General features: G+C 27.4%; 1 protein-coding gene and 1 long non-coding RNA gene across 3 annotated transcripts in view; both read right to left on the reverse strand.

Moving 5' to 3' along the window:
- Positions 1-4,707: 4,707 nt before the first annotated feature.
- On the reverse strand, positions 4,708-5,238 carry LOC123264687. Its single transcript, XR_006509397.1, has 2 exons — positions 5,082-5,238; positions 4,708-4,769 (listed from the first exon to the last, which is right to left on the reverse strand). It is a non-coding gene; the product is annotated as an uncharacterized LOC123264687 (long non-coding RNA).
- Positions 5,239-5,978: 740 nt separating this feature from the next.
- LOC123264686 (dorsal-ventral patterning protein Sog) overlaps positions 5,979-12,731 on the reverse strand; it is a 62,776-nt gene continuing 56,023 nt past the window's right edge. Inside the window, exons 6-9 of one of the 2 annotated variants that reach the window (XM_044728105.1) lie at positions 11,713-11,897; positions 10,236-10,577; positions 6,232-6,452; positions 5,979-6,198 (exon numbers count right to left, since the gene is read on the reverse strand). In XM_044728105.1, coding sequence (XP_044584040.1) covers positions 6,132-6,198; positions 6,232-6,452; positions 10,236-10,577; positions 11,713-11,897 — 815 coding nt within the window. In that variant the 3' untranslated portion in view covers positions 5,979-6,131. Of the gene's footprint in view, positions 6,453-10,235; positions 10,578-11,712; positions 11,898-12,731 lie in introns of both variants that reach the window. The other variant, XM_044728104.1, reaches the window with a different exon arrangement.

The following is a 12,731-nucleotide window of genomic DNA, read 5'->3' on the forward strand; positions in this document are numbered from 1 at the left end:
CAAAATGTTTTAAGTTTTACTAACAAACCAGTCTGTTAAATCACCAAATCAATTTGTTGTCCTAACGAAATCATTTTATTGCAGTAACAAAACTAATTCGTTGCTAAAATATTTTCCAAATCAGATATCGTTGATTATAGCATACTTTTAAATTATGGATTCTTATAAAATTTACTGTAACAAATTGATTTGCTGTTTTAATAGAATAATTTTGCTGTTTCAACAAAAAAATTTGTTATACAAACTAAATTATTTTGTCGAATCTACTTAAAGATTTTACTATAGTAACCAAATTGTAAAGTTGTTATAACATATCAATAACTTGCTATAACCTAAATTTTGTTATTTTAACATATAGTTTGTTATCCCCATATTAACAAATGCAATTGTTGCTAGATCATATCTTAGGTTATTTTAACAAAATTTTTTTCTGCGTGTAGGTTTACCAATTTCTAATAATTTATAAAAGTAACAACAAGTAAAATAAATTCGACGACTCTTTATCGAGAGCCATCCCAGTTCACGTCTATAAGGCGAGACATGTTCATCTCGCTTTAAATTGAAGATGAAGCGAATTGCTGAATTTAAAGAACGCTGGAGTTTACAATCATTTTCATCAGTTGCATTTAATAATACTATAGAGCAATAATCAATTAACGGTAAAATAGTTGCCGATACAAGTAATTTTTTAATTGATGAAGTGTAAATATTTCTACGTAATTTCAGGCTATATAATGCCGAATTGATTTTACTTATAGTTTTTGATGCGTGTAAGTTCCACGATAAATTACACGTAAAATGAACTCCAAGGCACTTGATTGATTCAATATAAGGTAGAGGTACACCATCAATTTCTAGCTTTGGAATACCTTCTCGCATAAGAGCTTTTACTTTGTTATTTGATTTATAAACTAATATTTATTTAAAACTTAATGTTTATTGCAATTTTCATAACACCGTTAACCACTACTGATAGCGTCTGTAGATTTATGTTGACAAAACAAAGCAGCACGAAAAAATGAAAGAGCGCGCGTCGCGACTGACGCGCATACGTTTACTATGGGACATTTGAAAATTTCACAGTCACAATTTTAAATTTAAACCGAGTACACGTGACTAAATGTGAAACTTTTTTATAAATTTTTATTATCGACTGAGCAACAGAAATTTTACTATGGAACTATAATGAAAAGTTTTAAGCACACTAACAGTTTTTGTTCTGTCAGTTTACGAAAATTTTTTATATATGTTTATGTAACAGATGCATGGTCAAATTTACTATGATCCCTAGTAAATATTGATTGGTACAATATGATATTCTTAAATTTTTATGGTAATATTTTGAATTGAGTCATTAAGTTTCAGTCTTATTATGTATGCATAGTAAATTTCTACAGAAATTTCTCACCGTGTACGTACAAGTATACTGCAGAGTTATACTATCTTCTTCTTCTATGTATATAAAAATGAATTGCTGTGCGTTGGTCTGGCTATAACTCAAAATCTTCTGTATATATGTGCAAAAAAAAATTCATAAATTCAGTGTTCATTTTTTGAGATCTTGATTTTCAGGCGATAATGGGAAGTGAGTTTCATTTAATTACTTGACAAAATTCTAACTGCACTTCATACAGCCAGTATTTATTCTTTATCGAAGTAGACTAGAGTTTAAAGATTGATAATCGCTGATCAAAAGGTGTAATAAAATATATTGTAGGTGATACGAAGTTCACCGGGTCAGCTAGTTAAATTTATAAACATAATATAAAATAGCAAGTCCGTAAAAATAGTTATTTTATAGAAAGAACAATGACTTTTATTAATTAATAATTTTTTTTATTCAAAATACTGAAATCGGCATACACTCATGTCGAATATTAGCCCTTACGTATTGTCAACTATTCGTTGGTTCTTATTCAAAAAAATATTATTATGTATTTATATATACTTACAACGCTATTTATCGATAAAAATTTAATAATGCAATAATATTATAATATACAATTATTAGTTTTATAGTATAAATTTATATTTATAATAATATTTACGTATTAAGTTTTAAACAGGATATAAAATACTTCAATGTCTTTAAATATCTATTAAAAGCTAAAATATTTATTGTATATTTAATCATAGATATTTAAAGAACAGTTTTGAAGTTACAAGGCACAAGTGAATTATTAAATGTTGAAAAATAATTTTTATCTTTATCTGGATTATTTTGGCACAGTATATAAGAGTGTATTACATATTAAGTATGATGTTAAGTTTAGATAATTGCGGCGTATAAAAATTGGGCGTATATCGGCAAACCGATTTATTTAATATAATTTAATATTATTTAAAATCTTCAATCGATTTGTGACTTAACAATTTAAAAAAATTACCGACGAAATAAAGAAGAAATAAAGATTAAGAGAAAGCAAGGCTGAAGCGCGTGGGATTAAAAATTTTTAAGGTTGAGTTAATCCGTACTGAGATTGAAGATGATATTAATAACAGGCGATTAAACGCGTATGGAGGTTAAAATCTTGAGGAAGTCATGTATAAGGTTTAGTTATGTCAACAATTTGATACAAACATGCGATATAGGTGTTTAGAAAATATTATTAGTTAATTTATGGTTATTATTCAAACAGGACGTTTAAATTTTATCCAGCAAAATTAAACGTCGGTAGCAGTGTAAAATAACCGGTGTGCCAATATAAACGCCCAAAAATATCTCGTACTAAGCATCAACAAAATTTTCACTACCATTTAATTCAAGGCTCTTTTTTACACCCACAGTTAATTAATATTGTAATATTTACTATGCTACAATAAACTATAGTTAATATTTATAGACAAAAAAAAATTAAAATGTCGGGAATATTACAAAACAATTTATCTTCTTGACTTATTTATAATAATAATAATATTAATAATTTTAATAATAATAATAATAATAATAATAATAATAATAATAATAATAATAATATCTAGATATGTATCGTTCAAGGATCCTGATGATAAATATCATTTTTAGCGTTTCCACATATTCGTCACGAGCTTTAAAACAAATATATATACTCATAAATATTTATTATTATTACTTGGAAAATAAATATCGAAATGAGTGTATTATAATTTTTATAAATTCAAAAAATCGCTCATGTCCTGAATGTTAAAAATTTTATTTTTAATTTTCTGAATGAAGTTTAAATTTTAAAGAAGAAATGGTAAATATTTACAAGTGGGGTCAACCATTTTAATTTTCATTTTTTTTAACGAAATTTCTATATGAAAATTAAATTAGCCGATATCTAAACATTTTTAGAATTTTTTTTATTGAAAAAATTATTACAAAAAATTTCATTTGGAAAAAACTTGAAAAACTATAAGTGCAATTTTTGAAAAAATATTATTTAGCTCTAATTCAATAATTAAAAAAAAAAAAAAAAAAAAAAAATTAAAAACGTCGGCTAACTTTAGTATTATAATTGCACGCCTCATAGCGCGAAGCGCGTGAGGTTGTGCTTTATACTCGACTCGTCAATTTCTATTTGATTTTGTTGATATATTTTTAACTTCCCGCAAGGAAAATCGAAGATTTTCAAAAATCGGGAAGTTATTGTTTTCACCCCGTTTTACGAAAATCGAGTTTTCATCGAACCTCGACGTTTCGAGGTCCTAAGAAGCTTCCCTGACTATTTCCGCGATGGTGTCTGTATGGCTGTATGCATGTATAGGTGTGTGTGTGTGTGTAGATGTAAGTAAACCTCTCATAACTTTTGAACGGCTTGACCGATTTGATCGCGGTTGGTGCCATTCGAAAGGGCTTGACCAAACTTAGATTTTAAATATACTTTGGAACGATTCTGACCGGTAGATTTTGAGAAATCGCAAAAAAACTACAAAAAAAAATTTTTTCAAATGTGGTTTTTTTGGAATAACTTTTAAACGGCTTTACCGATCAATTCCAAAAACTACTCAGCTTTTAACATAAAAAAACCACGTCGATCGCCGCCATTCCGGTCAAAATCGGTTGATTCGTTCGTGAGTTATCATTAACGAAAGAAAATCGAAAAAAGTGTTTTTTCGGAATTACTCCGAAATTTCTTGTTCTATCAATTTAAACTTGAAGATTCATCATGAAGCTTAAAAACTGCGTTGAATGCCACTAACTCGCGTGAAAATCGGTTTATTCATTCAAAAGTTATTGCGATTTGAAAATTCAAAAAATAGTGTTTTATAAAACTTCCATCAAACTTTTGAGCTCGAAGAGCTCAAAACCATACAAAAGCTATTTTTTTGAGCTCGGAGAGCTCAAAATAATACAAAAATTGTATTTATGAGCTCGAAGAGCTCAAAAACGTCACAATTGAAATTTCAAGCGTTTAGGTATAGAATTGGCGGGAAGTTGCAGGGATGGTCTTCAGCGTCAACCGTTTTCCTAATTTTTTTTTTTTTGAAAAATACATAAAAAAATGAACAATTTGCAAAAAAAAAGTTAATTATCACAATTTTAACAAATTTTCAAAAAAATTTATAAATTTTTTAAAAAATTGTGATATCCAACTTTTTTTTTTTATGTACTTTTCAAAAAAATATATATCAAAAAAGATAAAATAGAAATTTTATTCAAAAACATAAAAGCCAAAATTTTTTCCAACTCTTAAAGGCAAAAAAACTATCGAAATATTAATTTTTTGATATTTTCGATATCACCACCATAAATCCGCCGTAAAAATAAGCAGAATATAAAAAATTTTTAAATGTTAATTTTTCACCTAGATATAACCATAAATAGGTTTGACCCCACTTGTAACTAATTACATTTTTTTTTTTTTTGATCAAATTAATCAATTTTTTTTTAAATTGTTCATTTTTTTATTTACTTTAAAAAAAAAATCTATCAAAAATATCAAAAAAAGACAAAATAGAAATTTTATCCAAGAAACATGAGAGCAAAAATTTTTTTCAACTTTTAAACGCAAAAAAGCTACTGAAATCTTTATTTTTTTTCACGACATTTTTTACTATTAAATGCACCGTAAAAACAAGCAGAATAAGAAAAAAGATTGAAAATTAAAATTTTTCACCTTGTTATGGCTCAAAATAGGGTTGACCCCACTTGTAAATAATAATTAATAATAAACTCATAATCATAATTACCCACATCGGTAATTAATCTCGGATATTTATTTTTTAACATTATCATTTATATTAAAATATATAAATTAATAATTAAAATATATAATAATGTTAGCGTGATGGATAACAGTTATGATAAAAATGATAACAATGAATAATGAAATAATAATATTAATTGATTAATAATAATTATAAGTATAAAGTAAATATAATAATAATAATAATAGCAATTGAATAACGATAACTGACGTCGCCATCGAGGTTCTTCAGTCTTCTTTGGTTGTTGGGTAACTCTTTGAGGTGGGTGGTAGTAAAAGAACAAATTATAAGCCAAACTCCCAACAAATTTCCTCATTATTATTACACAAATTCTCGTTATTATTATGATAATAAAAATAATAAATATGATTAACGATCATGTATCCCTACTTACCCACTCAATTGCCCTATCAGCCACCCTTTCTCGAGAAAGTACTTAACAAATATTTTCCTCAATAAAAATGATTGAGGAAAAAATAATAATTTTATTTTATATATACGTCCTTCCGTTCGGCTTTTCAGTTAATAAAAACCAATTGACAAATTAAAATCAGTCTGTCTGGAGAGCGAGTGAAAGATATATATATTGAGAGTGAAGATATACATATAATATAATATAAAAAGATATAAGCAATTGATAGTATTGTCCATACACATCTATCACAATTTTCTCTAACCCCTTCTCCATTTATATGTCATTCTTACTGTCAGACAATTGCAATTCAACCCAATGAATTATTCAATTCGCATTACTATTACTCTTCCTTCGTATCTTTTATCTTTTATCGTCTTCTTTTATTATTTTTAACTTATATATTTTTTTTTATTATTTATTTAATAATAATGAGAGGAAGTGCAATAACCCTAGTGTGTGTTGGCTTTTTTAGTAATAATTTTAAAAATAAAAATACATCTGGACTGATTAAGAGAACCGATCTAACGGATTACCATCAGAGATCTCAGCTGAGATCACGAGACGTCATCGAGTACTTGGAAGTTTTTGGTGATGCCGAAGACGAGTAATAACGTTGCTGCTGCTGATTTTGTTGTTGCTGTTGCTGTTGCTGTTGTTGCGGTTGCTGCTGATGATGATGGTGATTATGATTATTACTATGATGATGGTGGTTACGATGATTACGGTGATGCCGTCGTGAACGTTTACACTGTACGGTGCAGCAATCGTCTGCTTCCGGAATCCGTTCCCCTCGCTTGAGCTGGTTAACGATCGAATTGCATAGGGACCGTGGACATCGCTTCCTATCGCACTTCACTTCACCATTCTGGTTAAATAACATGTAATTAGTTACAAAGAAGACGTTATTTCGAAGCTTTGAGTTATTTTTAGCCACCATAAGTCATCTATATTATTAAGAGAATAAGAAAAATTTTGCTTCCAGGATAGTCATATGATAAAATCGGTTTTTTAGTGAAATTTAGTGTCTTGACTTGAATTTGTGAATTTTCAAGATTTCATTTCATTCTCACCGATAGTCAATTTATTATAAGTATTAAGGCTGCATTTGAAAATAATCTCTAGATACATAATTAAGAAATGACCTTTTATCTTGTGAACTATTGACATTTTTAAAGATATAAGCTCACTCCGATGTTACACTCATCAAGACCTTTCATTTGAGTACCCACATCAATTTTTCATATATTTTATGTATAATATATATATTAGGGTGTGTCAATTTTAGGCGACTTTTTTTTTTTCAACGAAAAAACAGACTGAAAACTTGCATGAAGGTGAGAACAGAAGCCTGTTCGAAGCGGAGCTCTTAATATTAATATTTAGAGGTGTCTGTCCCTAATTTTTCATTTCCCATTTAAATAACATAGGAAAAAAAATTCTTTTTTTTGTTTATTTTTCTAGCTCGGCATACGCACCTCATATATATAAGTCAATAGCATATTATTGTAGAGAATTCAACGCTCTACAAAAAAGGTCTCTTACACTTTTATCATAAAGACAGCCGTTCTAGAGTTATTCAGACGTAAACTTCTAAATGTATAAAATTTTGATTATTCAAGTATCAAACTGATACAAATTAATTTATTACTGTCTTAAAAGTTATTTTTATATGTAGAATTGGTTCTGATGCGCTAACATTTTCATAAAGCTTAAAAAAAAATTACTCATGTATCAAATTTTTTTCTTCTTTATTTCATTTACTGTAAGAAAATCATGATCCGAGTTGAATGAATTAAATTTTTGAAAAGTTTCACGGAATTAACAATTTATTACTTTACACGGAGAGAAAAGATAAGTTTGGAAAATCAGAAAAGTGCACGTCTCATAACGCTCATTTATCACTAAAAAATTTGGAAAACGGTTGACCCTAAAGGCCATCCCTGCAACTTCCGCTAATTCCATATCTAAACGCTTAAAATTGCACTTATGAGGTTTTTGAACTCTTCAAGTCAAAAGTCTGATAAAAGTTTCATAGAACACTATTTTTTGAACTTTCGAAGTGCAATAATTCTTGAATAAATTTACGAATAATCATTAATAATAATGTATATCATTAATAATAATCATAATAATAATTTTCTTACAGTAAATGAAATAATGAAGAAAAAAATTTGATACATGAGTAATTTTTTTTTAAGCTTTATGAAAATGTTAGCGCATCAGAACCGATTCTACATATAAAAATAACTTTTAAGACAGTAATAAATTAATTTGTATCAGTTTGATACTTAAATAATCAAAATTTTATACATTTAGAAGTTTACGTCTGAATAACTTTAGAACGGCTGTCTTTATGATAAAAGTGTAAAAGACCTTTTTGTAGAGCGTTGAATTCTCTACAATAATATGCTATTGACTTATATATATGAGGTGCGTATGCCGAGCTAGAAAAATAAACAAAAAAAAGAATTTTTTTTCCTATGTTATTTAAATGGGAAATGAAAAATTAGGGACAGACACCTCTAAATATTAATATTAAGAGCTCCGCTTTGAACAGGCTTCTGTTCTAACCTTCATGCAAGTTTTCAGCCTGTTTTTTTGTTGAAAAAAAAAAGTCGCCTAAAATTGACACACCCTAATATATATGTATACATGGAATATATATATCAAAAATGCATGTGGGTACTTAAATGAAAGCTTTTGATGAGTGTGACATTAAGATGAGCTTATATCTTTAAAAACGTCAATATTTAAGAAAGTAAGGTAAAAGCCCCAATAGATGATTACGTACCAGTATATGATCACTCCATGTATTTGTATATCTATATTCACAAATATAGGTATACAAATACATGGAGTGATCATATACTGGTACATGATCATCTATTGGGGCTTTTACCTTACAGCGCAATTTAATATAATTAAGAAATGACCTTGTATCTTGTCAACTACTGATATTTTTAAAGATATAAGCTCACTCTGACATTACACTCATCGAGACCTTTCATTTGAGTACCCACACGATTTTTTTATATATTTCATATTATATATATAAAACATATGAAATATATAAAAAAATCGTGTGGGTACTCAAATGAAAGGTCTCGATGAGCGTAACATTAAGATGAGCATATATCTTCAATAACATCATTAGGCAACAAAATACAACATTATTTCTTAATTATTAATTTTTTTAAAGATGTAAGCTTATCCTGATGTTATACTCATCAAGACCTTTCATTTGAGTATCCACATCAATTTTTCATATATTTATATATGTTATATGTATATATATGTATATATATATATATATATATATATATATATATATATATATATATATATATATATATATATATATGAAAAATATATCAAAAATGCATGTGGGTACTCAAATGAAAGCTCTTGATGAGTGTAGCATCGGGATGAGCTTATTATATCTTTAAAGATGTCAATATTTAAGAAAGTACAGTACAATTTAATATTATTAAGAAATTACCTTTTATCTTGCGAACTATTGACATTTTAAAAGATATAAGCTCACCCCGATGTTACACTCATTGAGACCTTTCATTTGAGTACCCACATCAATTTTTCATATATTTTATATATTTATATATATGTATATTAGACTGGGCCAAAAAAAACGACTATTTTTTTTTAACGGTACTGTGAAAATATCGTTCATGATAATGAAAAAAAATTATCGTGAAAGTTTGAGCCCTTAACAATCATCTCAAGGGGTGTATCGTTACGACTATTAGTTTTTTAACAGCTACTGCATTATTTACACAAAAGTCGTACATGATCAATTTTAAAAATTTTTCCATGCCATATCCTTAAGGGAAATTAAATTCCCTACAAAAAAGCTCTCTTAGTAAATTGACGTAGGACGAGTCATTTTCTTGTAATCGAGCCTTAATTTATTTTTTCAATTTTTTAATTTTGATTCTGGATTTTGGTAACCACCATAAATATCAATTTTTTTTATAAAACAAACAATTATTCTGTAGTAAAATTTCATGTTCTACAAAAAAGATCTCTTATCATTTTTCATCAAATTCACTCCTTTTAAAGTTATTCGTCTTTAAAATAAAATTCAAAAGTAATTGACCGTTTATTTTGCGTTAGACATAATTGATTTCTTTTGTTTGACAAATTTAAGACTTGAATAGTAAAAATACCTTTTTCTTCTGCAGATCAATGAATTTTTTTCGAAAAATCAAAATTTATCGGGGTATTATCTTAATAAATAAATACATTTTAAGACGATTAATAAAATCTGCCATCAATTGATAAACAATGGTTTTTCACTGTACCGTTAAAAAAAAAAATAGTCGTTTATTTTGGCCCAGTCTAATGTATATATGAAAAATATATGAAAAATGCATGTGGGTACTCAAATAAAAGCTCTTGATGAGTGTAACATCGGGATGAGCTTATATCTTTAAAAATATCAATATTTAAGAAAGAACAGTGCAATTTAACGAAAGTCATTATTTAATAAAGCAAAATTTTAATTTTTTTTAGTTCACAAGTCACGGCAGTCACATAGTGACTGCAAAGTTGCTAGTTAATGATACTCATGACTCATGGAGGTGAATTATTTAAATTGTATATTTTTTTTTTTCTGTAGAAAGTAACTTACTTTGCAGCGACACTTGACGCATTTTATTTCCCCGTGGGAGTGAATCTTGGGGTGCCAGTCTCGCCCGTTTTCGTAGGGCCCACCTACGGGATATCTGCATCCACCGTCGGCCAGAATATCTTCTGGAGTCCGTTTCGGGACATAAAGCGACTGGACTATCGCCTGGTCACGTGGCAATGAAGGATCACTGGTTATCGGGCCTTGAGTGCCGGAAATGGGAATCACGTTCACCACTGGACACTGCTTGCAACAGGCTTTTTTGTCTGGTCTTATCGCTGTTTTTTCATCGCAATCCAATGCTGGACATTGGACCCGTGGACATCTTACTATTAAATTTATTGGCTGAAAAAATTAATACTAATGTATTTTTATTTCCTCAATTAAATTAAGATTAATTTATGGTTATTAAAAGTTTCATTGTTATTGTTTAAAAAAAATATTTTTATTTTTTATAATAAGAGATTATCGGCTGCCTAAATTTAAAACACAGTAACTGCAAAATTTTCATACCTGATTTTTTTTTAGTATTGCTGCATTTCTTATAATAACTTTTAGATCTTAATTTTAAGTATTTTTTCTTTAAAATATTTATATTCGAGTATTTTGTATTCGTAAATCAAATTTTTTATCATTTTGGCGCGCAAAATTTTTTTAATAAGAAAAATTTTTAAAAATCTTAAAATTGTCAGTTACTGTGTTTTGAAATTTAGCAGTCGTTATATGAACTTTTTCAAAATTTTTGAAAGATTTAATAAGAACGGCTAAGAAGATCAGTCTAATTTTTATAGAATTTTATTAATTATATTTTGCAGTAATTTATCTGAGGATTAATAAATCCGATTAATATTATCCAATTTTATAAACAAATTAAGATAAAATTTTTTTTTCTAAGCCCGCCAGTGTAGAAAATATATATTATGATAATTCCTTGATAATAAATGGAATTTTTTTAGGTCTTTAAATTTCCATGATTTAAATTGAAGATAATGAAAATTAATTCAGAAGATATTTATCAAATCTTAAGAATTTTTGTAACAAATAAATTTTGGCAAAAAAAAAGAAAAAAAATTAATATGTAAAAATTAAAAAAATCTAAAAATGCAATTGTTTTTAAATAATTTTTCAGAAAAAATTTGTTTGTTAAAAAAAATTAAAGAATTGTCAAATGACTGTTAACTTCTGTGTCATCTGAAGATATACTAACTGCAGATTAACTTTTTTTAGAAGACCTTCTAAAGATTAATACAAGAGCTAGAAAAATCATTTTTTCTAAAAAAAAAGAAGTTTTAATTAAAGTTTAAAATCACTATCATGTGTATATCAATTTTCATATTAATCAATTAAAAAGTTTCTTTAAAAAAAATTATTCAAAAATTTCTTTTTTAACCTTCCAAGTGCGTAATTCCTCTTAAGAAGTCAAATATTCATACAAGATCAACAAAAAATAGTAAAATCAAGTTCTAAATAATAAACTTACATCACAAGTACAAATTGCACAAGTATCAAAACCAGAGGGTGGTAAATAAGGATGCCAAGCAGCTCCAGCAACGTGAAATTGTCCTGCGAGAGTACAACCACGAAGAGCTTCAGTGCTACTTTTCTTCGAAGACATCGTTGACGTCATCGGATTGGGCGTCGTCCTCGTTGTATTGTCACTAGGTACTAAAATTACAAAATTTCAATAAAAAATCCGATTAATTATTAATAAAAATAAATATACATTAAAGAAAAATTTTTTGTTTTCCTGATTTAAAATATTTTTCTTAGTTCACAAGAGTTGTTTTTCTTGAATTAAGATAGTTGTCGTGGTTAAGGCATACCGTCAGAAAATTCTAAATTTTTGTATACCTATTAAGGACATGATGATACAATTACCCTAAAAATTTGAATTCGATTGACCACCTATAACCCGAGATGAATTCAATTAAAAATTGGATATTTAACATTGATTGCATACGCTCTCTGCAGTTCTGTACCAGTTTCTTAGTTATGAAAAAAAAACCAACTGTCAGAAACTTTAAAAAAACTGACCGTCTTTTAATGTGTTTGTTGTGAGTTTAAAAAAAATAAAAAAAAATTTTTGACCGTCTAATTATTTATAAATAACGGATTAAAGTTCAATAATTTATGAAAAGTATATATCTACGGAGTCAGACAGAAACAATTGTATGGGTTGCGTCTCCACGCGTACAGTCTTGCGTAAAAATTATGGATTACTTAGCTACAAGCTCATATACTTTTGCGGCACGTATAATCCCGAGAAAAAATATTTATATATAATTATATATATATTTATATATAAATTGGTTATATATGATTATATATGAAAAATGGCCAAATATAATCATATCTAATTATATATAACAATATTTAATTATATATTTATTACATCTAATTAATCATTGGGTTAATTTTATGGATAGAATATTTAATATGGTCCTACGCAATTTTGTGTAACCAATTAAAATGCAAAAAAAAATATCTAGATATAATTTT

This window comes from Cotesia glomerata, linkage group LG5, assembly GCF_020080835.1.
Source record: "Cotesia glomerata isolate CgM1 linkage group LG5, MPM_Cglom_v2.3, whole genome shotgun sequence".
NCBI lineage: Eukaryota > Metazoa > Arthropoda > Insecta > Hymenoptera > Braconidae > Cotesia > Cotesia glomerata.